This window comes from Maniola jurtina, chromosome 15, assembly GCF_905333055.1.
Source record: "Maniola jurtina chromosome 15, ilManJurt1.1, whole genome shotgun sequence".
Lineage (NCBI taxonomy): Eukaryota > Metazoa > Arthropoda > Insecta > Lepidoptera > Nymphalidae > Maniola > Maniola jurtina.
The window spans coordinates 1067808-1080605 of NC_060043.1; the positions used below are offsets into that span (position 1 = coordinate 1067808).

At 38.4% G+C, this 12798-nt stretch overlaps 1 protein-coding gene across 2 annotated transcripts in view; it reads right to left on the reverse strand.

Annotated features, from left to right (window-relative positions):
• Positions 1–12798, reverse strand: part of LOC123872326 — a 48835-nt gene that overhangs the window by 22335 nt on the left and 13702 nt on the right. The window contains exons 2-3 of one of the 2 annotated variants that reach the window (XM_045916541.1): positions 9611–10437; positions 5227–5314 (exon numbers count right to left, since the gene is read on the reverse strand). In XM_045916541.1, the coding sequence (XP_045772497.1) occupies positions 5227–5314; positions 9611–10424 (902 nt within the window). In that variant the 5' untranslated portion in view covers positions 10425–10437. Of the gene's footprint in view, positions 1–5226; positions 5333–9610; positions 10438–12798 lie in introns of both variants that reach the window. The other variant, XM_045916540.1, reaches the window with a different exon arrangement.

The following is a 12798-nucleotide window of genomic DNA, read 5'->3' on the forward strand; positions in this document are numbered from 1 at the left end:
TATCTGCTTCTATATGGATTAATATGAATTTTTCATGGTAATCTCAACAGATATGTAATTGATATTTTAGTTTAAACTGTATGTTCTTAACAAAATATGCTAAAACAATTTCGTCAGCGTGTTTTGTTTGTTATACTTTGTCCTTCAATTATGCAACAACAAAGCAACGTTTTCCAGGAAAATCAAAGTTCGCGGAGCGTCTAAAGTTGCGAGCGTGACGGTATTAAGGTTTACTAGGTAAGTTCAGCGTTTGAAAATGTCATCATGATCAACCCATTGCCAGCCCACTACTGAGTACGGGTCTCTTCTCAGAGTGAAAGGGGTTTAGGCCATAGTCTGCCACACTGGCCCAATACGGATTGGCAGACTTCACACACCTTTGAGAACATGGAGAACTCTCAGGCATGCAGGTTTCCTCACGATGTTTTCCTTCACCGTTAAAGCAAGTGATATTTAATTGCTTAAAAACAAATATAACTGAAAAGTTAGAGGTGCGTGCCCGGGATCGAACCTCCGATTTCCGATTAGAAGCCGGACGTTCTAAGCACTAGGCTATCACAGTTTAAAAATGTAATAAAATTCATCTTTAAAGTGAATTTTTACTCATATCACAGACTGAATTCATATGTGAACTTGCAATGTTGCATGAAAGTGGATATGCGCCGTGATATGGGACCATGCAAATAGTATTTGTATTATATGAAACGAGATCTAGCTCAGCTTCAGGAATTACTAGGTTTTGAGTTCATACGGATATTAGGGACATATTGAATCAATATGAGACTAGGTAAGTTTGGATTTCTATTGCCAAAATGTTTAAAATTTGCGGATATATCGCATATTGTGCATAATATTATTGTGATTTTGTGCTCTCAACTTAATTTAAAAAAAAAAGATTACGACGAATTGAGAACCTTCTCTTTTTTTGAAGTCGGTTAACAAATCTAAATATATGACAATTGTATCTAAATTAAAAATTTATAACACCCCCGACAAGTGAAGGTTACAGTAACTAGAAAAGACCTAATAACTTTCAAACGGCTGAACCGATTTTCGGATTATAGCTAAGAACTCTCTCGATTAAGCCACCTTTCAAACAAAAAAAAAACTAAATTAAAATCGGTTCATTCGTTTAGGAGCTACGATGCCACAGACATACACAGATACACACGTCAAACTTATAACACCCCTATTTTTGGCTTGGGGGTTAAAAACGAAGTATTAATCTTATTTCGTATCTGGTTACGAAAAATTGGTTACGAACGTGAACGGAACCTGTAAAAAAAGCGTGCACAGCCTGTGTTGAAGTTAGAAAGTGATAGTGGTAGTAATATAAAATAATATATTCGGTATCCTCTGCGGAAATATTACACTCTATATGAGAGAGCTCAAAGGGCGCACAATGCCAAATCCAATAAACCAGTATTGAATATCGTTTGATGTGGCTCCCGAACCATTATGGCCCAAGTCCCAGCCGAAATAGAACCTCATTTCTATCAACGACACTTTGGGATGCCATGGGGACTATCTTCCTTTACAGAATTTCGTGGAAAGTAAAATTGAGTATTGTTTGAGGTATAACTCCGGATGAATCTGGAGTTATACGAAAAAAAATTTTGGTTTAACAGTGAAGGAAATATTGTGACTAAAGCTTTGTTATCCATAATTTTCGTAAAGGTATGTGATGTCTGGCAACCCGCACTTGGCCGCGCGTGTGTGTGAGGTGCGCGCCCGGGATTGAACTCCAGACATATCCGAATAGGAGATCTTAACCACTAGATTATCACCCTCTAAGCGATGATGAGGTGAAGCGAAGGTCACTCTTCAACATTTGATTCTCAACCACGACGCGCAGCGATCTCAGTCCCATCCGAAATAGAACCTATACGAAACTAGTCAGGCGTATGTCGACTAAATACGTGAGTATAGCTGTAACCATCTCTATCAGATTTACTTTGGAAAAACAGAGAGAGAGTTCTGTAACAGAACTCTCTCTGTTCGATCCTTATTCGATCTCTGTTTATCCAAAGAGAATTTAACAGAATGGGTAAGTATAGAGCGAGCATTCGTTTGGTCTAAATCCACCTTTAGAAATGAGAAAGCGAATCGCTTCGACGAGCGACAATCCTATACTACTAAAAGCGGGCCATTAGAACAGAATAGAATGTTTGATCGATGGTGATTGATTTAATTATCCATCACGTTTCATCGTCTGTACATCCTTCAAGTGACGAGGGTGAACTCGACGGTTGACAAATTTGATTTGAGGATACGACTAGGACTTGTTGTATCCTCAAATCGAATTGCTGGCTACTGAAGTCGAGGGTGATAAAGTGTTGCTATTATATCATTTTTAGAGACCTTTTTTCCCTTAAGAAATCTATAAAAAATATTCCGTGAAAAGATAGCAGTAAAACAAACCGACAAACACGTTTATTATCGTCTTCTTCTTGTCCTTTATTTCACGCTATGTGGGGGTCGGCCCAACATGTCTTTTTCTTCGAATCATCATACTTCAACGTATTTTCTACCCCTTTTATACACATACCCCTTTTATATTCTTTCACGCAATCCATCCAAGGTGGATGGGTTGCGTGCTTCTTTAGCCTTCCTCTCTTCTTTTTTCCTTCCATATGCATATTTAACATTCTTCTAGTGTCATGATTTTCTTCCCTCCGCATTACATGCCAATCTATTACCCCTTATCTTTTCTACCACTGGCGCTACTTTCAAACCTCCCCTTAGCCATACTATCCATACTAATATTATAAATTCGAAAGTGTGTTTGTCTGTCTATCTGTCTGTCTGTCTGTGTGTCTGCTACCTTTTCACGGCCCAACAGTGACGAAATTTAGTACAAGGTTAGCTTATATCCCGGGGACGGACATAGGCTACTTTTTATCCCGGAAAATCAAACAGTTCCCGCGGGATCTATAAAAATCTAAATCCACGCGGACGAAGTCGCGGGCATCCTCTTGTTTATAATATTAGTATAAATTACGGTCAATATTTCATACCTCTTAAATCCTCCATCCATCCCATCCATAACTCAATTTATTACAATAAATTACAAAGCGTTTAATGGGAAATACCGCCACATCCAGACAACTGAATGAGCCCGGTCAACCGGCCGGATATACCGTCATTACACCCGCCTAATGTTAATGGATATTGTGCTGGTAATTGGGTTTCCGTTACCCGATGCAAGATGATAGAGCGTTATTGTCTACAGACTTATCACTAACAACCGCATTCTCTGAATATTATAACACTAGCTTATGCCCGCGACTTCGTTCACGTGGAGTACAAACGTGTAATCTTATATTACCCCCTTAGGAAGTTTCAAAAATCCTGTCTTAGTAGATGTCTATGAAAATAAATAAAAAAAGTGTTATTCTGGTAAGATAGTACGGAAAACCTTCGTATACGAGTCCGACTCGCGCTTGACTGATTTTTATGATTAGTCCGGCTAAGCCATCCAACTGTCGGCCAAACATTGTTAGAACCAATTTTAACCAAACCAATCATATCAATATAAGTGCCAACCAAGTGTGTTTAGAGGTAGTTTAGACCAATAGAGTTATGAAATTACAATATCTCAAGCGAAAAATGACCCAATGCTATTGAAAGAGAGTTTCAATTCGAACAACTGTATGTGATGTAAGTCAGCGAATGACCGGATAACTTAATAACCGGTTGAAACTCCCGTACATGCTCTCCGGTTCCGGTTAATGGATCTACTCCGAGCAAATTTACCGTGAAATTGATTTACCGTGGCGCTAAAGAGTTCCGAACTCGAAAAAAAGGAAGGTAAGTACATCTTGGAAGTATAAATTAGTCATTATTTGAGACTAGAGGATGCCCGCGACTTCGTCCGCGTGGATTAAGGATCTTGGAGATCCCGTGGGAACTGTTTGGTTTTTCGGGATAAAAAGTTGTCTATGCCAATAACATGGACGCAAGCTACCTCGGTACCAAATTTCATACAAATCGGTTGAGCGAATGGGTCTTTAGAAATCCCGTGGGGACTCTTTGATTTTCCGGGATAAAAAGTAGCCTATGTCCGTCTCCGGGATATACATAAGCTAACTCTGTACCAAATTTCGTCAGAATCGGTTAAACTGTTGGGCCGTGAAAAGGTAGCAGACAGACAGACACACTTTCGCATTTATAATATTAGTATGAATAAGAGCGACACAGTACAAATGAGGATTTATAAGCAACAAACAGAGATCCCACAACAATTATTATTTTGAAATTAGGTAGTATGCCTTTCAACCGGGAAAGGACAAGATAAAAAAAAATCGGTTTACACGCGACATCGTATCGGAATAAGAGAGCCAACGCGTGCCAGATCTTCGTTATTTTATAAAAGCTAAGTTTCTCTGCGTGTTGTCCCTGACACAAGGAGGAATGATCAGCGACTATGAAGTTTGGATCATGGTGGCTTTGGGAGATAACAGGTAATAAAGATTTAAAAAAATCTTACGTTGAAGTACCTATAAAGTCTGTTTTTTATATTATCTTCGGAATAGTATTAGAAATCACGTCATCCATTGCCAGACACCCTCCTGCCAGAGACCCTAAACTTTTAATCTTTAAGGGTAGGGTGATAACTAGCCACAACTGAAGTGGCCAAAACCAGAAAAAAATCTTGACTGTATATGGCAACCCTAAAAAGTTGCGTAGTTGTCTACTGTGATCTCTGATATTACCACAGTAATATTTGTTCTTATCTGGCCCGGTGCCAAAAGAGACATATTTCCATACACCAATTCTTACAAAAGTTTCACTATTTTCTTTCTGAAGCGGTTTTATGTCATACTTGATAATGCCTGCGACTTCGTCAACAACGTGGATCTTCTTTTAAAAATCCCGTGGGAACTCTTTGATTTAACGGAATAAAAATTTTGCCTATGTCAATTTTCGTGACCTCTGGACCAAATTTGGTATAAATCGGTTAAACGCATGGGCCTTTAAGGATCCCGTTGCTTTCCCGGGAATCCCTGGGATGTAAGCTTACTCTATACCTCAAAATCAGTTAAACTGATGGCCGTGAAAAGCTACAGACAGACAGACAGATACACTTTCGCATTTGTAATATCAGAATGGATTTGGATTATAGAAAGTTTTTGGGAATCTCCAGCAGGGCATTTAGAATCTTAATCTATGCTGACAAGGTCGTGGAAAGTAGCTAGTCTAATCATATAAGGTCAAAGGTCTCACCTGATGAGTAGCATCGCGAAGAGCACGGTGAGTAGCGGCAGGAAGGTGGCGAAGCAGGCCAGGAACAACGTCTGCATGTCCGTGAAACCTGAAAACATGGACAGAACTGCGACAGGTCACATGGCTACATGCTGCTCATTGGGCATGCATGCTGAGTGTCCGTGGCGAGTGGCATGACGTGGCACGGACGTTATTCTCCTCCATAGACTAAGGACTCCTAAAACGAGACAGCGCTATACCGCTGGCATAAATCTGTCTCGTTTTAACTGAAACTTAAGTCTAAGCAACGTCAAAGTGCGCTCTATAGATTTAAACCTAAGTTTCGCGTTAGATATACACAGGAACGTGTGTTTTTAGTTGTACACTAGTGTGCCAAAATGGGAAACCTACAAATTCTCTCGGAATCGCGTCTTGTGGGAAGCTAGGGCCCTAGCTAGTTACCTTCTACCGGAAAGTCATGCCGCCAAGCGATTTAACGTTTCGGTACGATGCCTGTAGAAACCGATAAGGGGAATGGGTGTAACAAAAACTGCCATACCCAAACGAAAAATTATCCGCTATATCTCAGACTGACCACTTATCGCCAGGTGAAATCTTAGTCAAGGGATAACTTGTAATGGAATGAAAAATAGACACACACACACACACACATGCGTAAATAGCTAAGGTTACGACCTCACTTCGCACTAGACTAATATTCATTAAGGGGCCGAAGCACACAATTACCTAAGCTGGGATAATCTATTCGCGCAATTAGGTAATTACTTAGAAGATGGCTATATTCCGAGGAGTAAAGTAATCAACTTTGATCTATTATTATGGATTGATGAATCCCAATGGTTCAATATTTGATACCAAAAAGTGTTAAAGTCCCCTCTTCTTTTATATCTTACTAGCTGATGCCTGCGACTTCGTCCGCGTGGATTAAGTTTTTTTTAAATCCCGTGGGAACTCTTTGATTTTCTAGGATATAAAGTAGCCTATGTCACTTTCCAGGTCTTTAAAATATATCCATTCAAACAATCTCGTCGATCGGTTACTCCATTGCGGCGTGATTGAAGGACAAACTAACAGACAAACACATGGGTAGTCACTAGTCATGCATCTTCCCGTATACACGTGAGTCGCAAAGGTTAACTTGCAATGGCATAAAAAAACTTTTGTCAAACAAGGAAGGTTTAACCTTCGACTTTTTAGGGTTCCGTACCTCAAAAGGAATCCGTCCGTCGTGTCTGTCAAGAAACTTCCCGTTGACCTAGAATCATGAAATTTGGTAGGTAGGTCTTATATCACAAGTACAGGAATAAATCTGAAAACCACGAATTTGTGGTTACATCATTTAAAAAAAAATTAAAATGTGTTTTTAAAATAAGATAACTATACCAAGTGGGGTATCATATGAAAGGGCTTTACTTGTACATTCTAAAACAGATTTTTATTTATTTTTATGTATAATAGTTTTTGATTTATCGTGCAAAATGTTGGAAAAAATACCCGAGCACGGAACCCTCCGTGCGCGAGTCTGACTCGCACTTGGCCGGTTTTTAGAATTTAGTCCTTCCCTGATATCGAATAGGTAGCTATTAAGGCTTGCCTGTTTCGTGACCTCTTTAATAATGACCCAAATCGCTCTGCAGTAGGTACGGCTCTACCGGTGGATAGACCTACCTATTTATTTAGCTGTGTACAGACTATTTAGACCTCCGCCCTTTCCTCAAACCATATAGGTAGCTTAAGGCTTGCCTGTTTCTGTGACCTGTTTAAAAAGTCTAATTGGTTTTACATGACCCAAACCGCATGGCAATACAGCTCTGCCGGTGGATCTATCTATCTAGCCGTATCTATCACCTATCTATCTAGCCGTACCTGAACCATTTAGACTTCCGTCCTTCCCTTATACCATATAGACTCGCCTGTTTCTGTGACCTGTTTAATAAGTCTGATTGGTTTTACATGACCCAAATCGATGGCAATACAGCTCTGCCGGTAGATAGGCAGCTATCTAACGAGCCGTGCCTGAACCATTTAGATATTTCTCGGAAAATTACTAAGCGAAGTATAGCAGTATTTCTTTTAGATTGAAAAGATTTTATGGCTACGAAGGCCGGTGCTATTCATTATTCGGCTATCCTAGTAGCATCGATACTGCCGGGTGCTGTCTAAGTTATACGAATGAGCGAACCTAGCACCCACCATTTTTAGGGTTCCGTAGCTCAAAAGGGAAAACGGAACCCTTATAGGATCACTCTGTTGTCTGTATGTCTGTCTGTTCGTCTGTCAAGAAAACCTATAGGGTACCTACTTCTCGTTGACTTAGACTCCTAAAATTTGGCAAGTAGGTAGGTCTTATAGCACAAGTAAAGGAAAAATAATGTCTCACAAAGGTTCCGTCGAGCCGATTTAAACCCCTGATGGTCAAGGATCAATGGATGTCCACTGCTGGACATTGGCCTCTTTTAGGGACTTCCGCACGACACGTTCTTGCGCCGGCTGAATCCAGCGCTATACAGAGATACTAGAATGGCGACCTTGCACCGGAAAGCACAGCGTTGGAAGACCCCCCCACTTGTGGACAAATGAGTTGCAACCAACCTAATAAAAAGCTTTTGATAAACCGCCTTCGCCTATGCCCTGACGTTCTATAACACTGAAAGCACATCCTGTGCGGGTAACAAGTCCTCCTAAAAACAGGGGTCCACCATAAATTTTGCTGCTCGCTGGCCACTCGTTAATGTCTCAAAAAGGTTCCGTCGAGCCGGTTTAAGCCCCTGATGGCCACGCACCTCGTAAACACGCTTTCCTGAACAAACCCAATTAATCTGCCCATTGGTAATTTAAATTGTGTTATATGTTACGGCTAAAAGCCGAAGTGCGGTTACATTTAGTTTTAACCGGATCCAACTAATTGCGGCTGGTAGCAGTTGGTTAAACTTGGTCGTATCCCACTTTTCATGGCTAAAACTAGGTATGGCTGGTTACATATTATTTTTATTAAACATCATTTGACTGCTATTTGGTCATGTAGATTAAACTGTAAGAACAGAGACATATTCAAATTTTGAAAAAAAAAAAACTTAGATACTTATCTTAAAAACAAGAGTTTTGACTGTTGTTTTTAAGATATCTAAGTTATTTTTTTTTTCATCTTCTTGGCAAACGTGCCAGATCTTATGCCACATCATTACTTGCCATCAAGTGTAATTATTGTCACACGTGTGCCTATAGTGAATTTAAAGAAACTCCTGAATGTTAAAAAAGCGGGAGTCGTACAAAAATCAGTTTACTCCCTCAAGTGATACTTTGTAAGTAAGTATTTTAAAATCACTATGAGCATTCTAATGAATTTTTTAATAAAAACCTTCGTTAAAGAAATAACGACAGCCAAAGTTTTTAGCAACTAGTTTGACTACGGAATCTTAACTTATACGTGTTCTGTACGCACTTGATCAGTTTTTGAGATAATCAAAGTTTAGTTTTAACCGTAATGTAACTTTAACTGCCTGTTATGAAACTGGCCTCTAATAAGCTGTCAAGCTACCCCGGTTAACCACAAGCACATGGCGAAGGTATTTTTATTTGAGCGTGACAATGACATGCTTAATACCAAATTAATCCGACCCTAAACAAAAATGTCCCAGGCCTGGTAATGCCGACCTTTATTTATGACCAATATGCTGAATTACATATTTTATGAAATAATAACCCGGATTCTTACCCGGGAATGTCCTGAATTTCAGATATTCACGTAATATCATTTTAGAGCATCATCGAAGTTGAATGTTTGTCATAACGTGAGAATTCTATACAGGGTGTTTGGTAATTAGTATATAATGACGACAAGTACCCATGCTACTTTGATCTGATAAACACAATGCTGAAGTATAATGACGAAATAAAATTATAAAAATTTCCATACAAAATTTTAATTTTTTTTTATGACCAAGTTTTCATGGAACTCATGTGCCCATCGTTGGCCTCGGCCTATCTAAAGATGGCCAACGATCTCAGTGAGTTAGGGCACGTTAGGGTCATGAAAACTTTGACATATTTTTTTTTTAATTTGGTAAGGAAATTTTTATAATTTTATATCGTCATTATACTTCAGCATTGTGTTTATCAGATCAAAGTAGCATGGGTATGTGTCGTCATTATATACTAATTACCAAACACCCTGTATATCTATATCTGATATCATGGTGACATAGGATTGCAAATTATTGTGATTTTTAACCCCCGACCTTTCCCCCCGACCCAAAAAGAGGGGTGTTATAAGTTTAACGTGTGAAAAAATAAATTAAAATCGGTTCATTAGTTTAGGAGCTACGATGCCACAGACAGATACAGAGATACACACGTCATCAAAAGTTGTAGAATGTTTACTCACTTGTGTCTGGCGCCAAGTCGTTTTCAACATTATGAGCAGTGATGTTAGCTAAATTATAAGCACTTTTATTTTCATTCATATTCGACGGCTTTATAACTTCTACCAACTCTACATAGTCCACTTTCCTCAATACATCTGTGCTATTTCTATTTCTTTTATCTATATTATTAACACTGTATGTACTGTCTCTTACAGTACCATTTTCACTACTATTTATTTTAGCAGCGATTAAAAATTCAAATCTAGGCGAATCTACTAACTCGGAATCATGTCTGAAAAGGATGTCTGTTAAAGTTTCTTCCCTATCTGACTCTGAATCTATCATTTCTTCTAGCAACGGACTTGATATGTTTAGTTGTTTCTCGAAAGCTCCCGCTTCGTTATTAGGTATTTCTAGTATACTAATTTTGTCTTGTTTTTTATTATTTTTTCTTGAGAACGCTTCGTCTCTATCTTGTTCTGCGTTGACTATCGCCTCCATATTTGTATTGGAATTTTTGTTCGTCTCTTCAGCCGTTTCCTCTTCATCGGCAACTATGAGCGTATCAGAATTAGAATCTACTGGTATATTAAAACTATTATTAGAAAACCCCATAACTATATCCGTTGAATTGAAATTAGAATACGGCCGTGAGTGAACCAAATCGGCCGATAATAGTGCGTTTAACAGGTAGAACATTAGCTTTAATTTCACATTCGTCATATTTCCTCCAGCCTGGCCGTCTCTAGTCAAATATTTTTTGCCATTTTCTGTTTGAAAGAGAAAAGTTCGAGGTTGTTCTAGTTTTGTTGCACCGTTTTCATTCCATCGCATCCGTGCACCCAATCTGCGAACAAAGGAAACTATTAAGTATGCAAGTTTCTTCATAATCAGATTTTTAAGTTACTTGATGAATGAGAATATGCATTCAAACTTGTAGGTTGTCAAATCAACCTAAAATAACATAATTAAGCAGACCCTGGTTAGAAAAAACCGGTCAAGTGCGTGGCGAGTGACGCGCAGCACAGAGTTCCGTAGTTGCCCGTCACAATACTATCTAGCTGTTTTACACAACTAATAACTTCATCTAAGTAATGTTCAATGTTTATACGATACCATTACATTTAATAAGTACTATCATATCCAAAAACCCGGCTAAGGGCGAGTCAGACTCGCGCACCGAGGGTTCCGTACTCAGGTATTTTTCCGACATTTTGCACGATAAATCAAAAACTATTAGATATAAAAATAAATCAAAATCTGTTTTAGAATGTACAGAATATAAAGCCCTTTCATATGATACCCCACTTGGTATAGTTATCTTACTTTGAAAATTGGAATTATTTTTTATGAACACATTTTAAATTTTTTTTTTGTGATGTAACCACAAATTCAGGTTTTTCGGATTATTTCCTTTACTTGTGCTGTAAGATTTACTTGCAATTTCATGATTTTAGGTCAACGGGAAGTACCCTATAGGTTTCTTAACAGACACGACAGACGGACACGAACAGTTTACTACGAAACCCTAAAAATAGGATAAGAATGAAAAAGTCGACAATACAATGCTATGAATTCCCCCTGATTTCGTCGTTCAGCGTTATTCCGTCCATTATTGCCCACATACGAGTATTGCTCGACGGACGTCAGCTGATTGGCCGCAGTAAATCACCACGGTCCACTGTTTCGCAATCACTAATATATTATGTATTATATGACGAATATGGTCATATATTACATAATAGATTACTGATTGCGATTGATAATAGTAATTGTCCATTTTCGGCTTCACACGGGGTGCCTAGCCTACCTATTCCATAGACAACATATGGGTACTTATGTGCTATACCAACCTAAGTAGGTAGATTCTAATACCAGAACATTTCACGAGGAATGATTATAAGTATCAGAAACCCGTATGAATCGCACTGAGAAAAGGCGTGTACCAATTTATTTTTTTACCGAAATCTTGCATTCCAAAGACAGACACAGGCTACGTTTTATTCCGGAAAATCAAACAGTTGCCATAGGATTTTTATAAAATCCAAATCCAAGCGGTCGAAGTCGCGGGCATCATCTAGTATATGTACTAAAATATAAATCCTAATACAAGTGTAAATTAAAAATTTATAACACCCCCGACGATCCAAAGTATTTGAGTTTTCCAAAACATCATTTTCAAATAAATAATTATGTATTTAGGCAACGTCCATCTTGACAGCTTGACATTTGTCTATTGACATAATATTATGAACCTAACGGTTATCTAACCTTCTTTTCTACAAGAAAACTAGAAAAGAGCTGATAACTCTTAAACGGCTGAACCAATTTTTTTAGATTATAGCTAAGAACACTCTCGATCAAGCCAGCTTTCAAACAAAAAAAACTAAATTAAAATCGGTTCATTCGTTTAGGCGCTACGATGCCACAGACAGATACACAGATACACAGACACACAGATACACACGTCAAACTTATAACACCCCTCTTTTTAGGTCGGGGGTTAAAAATCAATAATGTTCATCCATTCGGTAACAAATTCAACTACCCTAAACTAGCGGCACGCTATGATGGCCGGTTTGACGTTTGTCCGCTCATGAAGTTCCGTATTAATTGATAACGACTTTGAAGGAAATAATTGTATTACTTTATTGACGATAGTGATGTGCAGAGATTCATAAATTTTATCGAATGTAGTTTTAGGTTTAGGACTCAAAATTTATTTATTAAATTGATTTCTTAAATGTATACAAGTGTAGAAAAATCAGTTTGCACCATTTAAGGGGTGAATGTACTTGTGAATATGAACAATTTTCACTATGTGGACAAACCTCTGAAATCGCAAAAAAATATCAATAAATTTTTAAAAATGGAATCTAATACGATCGTCACATAGGATCGCTGGCTAGCACAACTACTACCTCCGGCAAACTCGCGTCAATGCTCAATGCAAAACAAAGCAGTTTCGAATTGACGTTGCTTCGAAAAGTATAAACTGTCAGTGCAATGCGATTGTGATATAGTTTTGACCTGGCTTTGGATTTCAAATATTGATACTGCATTACTGTTGACCCTTGCTCGTTAATTTGGACTCTGTTCAAGCCCTTTGTTGTGGATTTCGTCGATATGACCGAACGTACGCAGAGAACTGTTCTAAATAGTCAGACACGTGAGTTCGTAATACGCCTTCGTAACTATTTCGATCGTG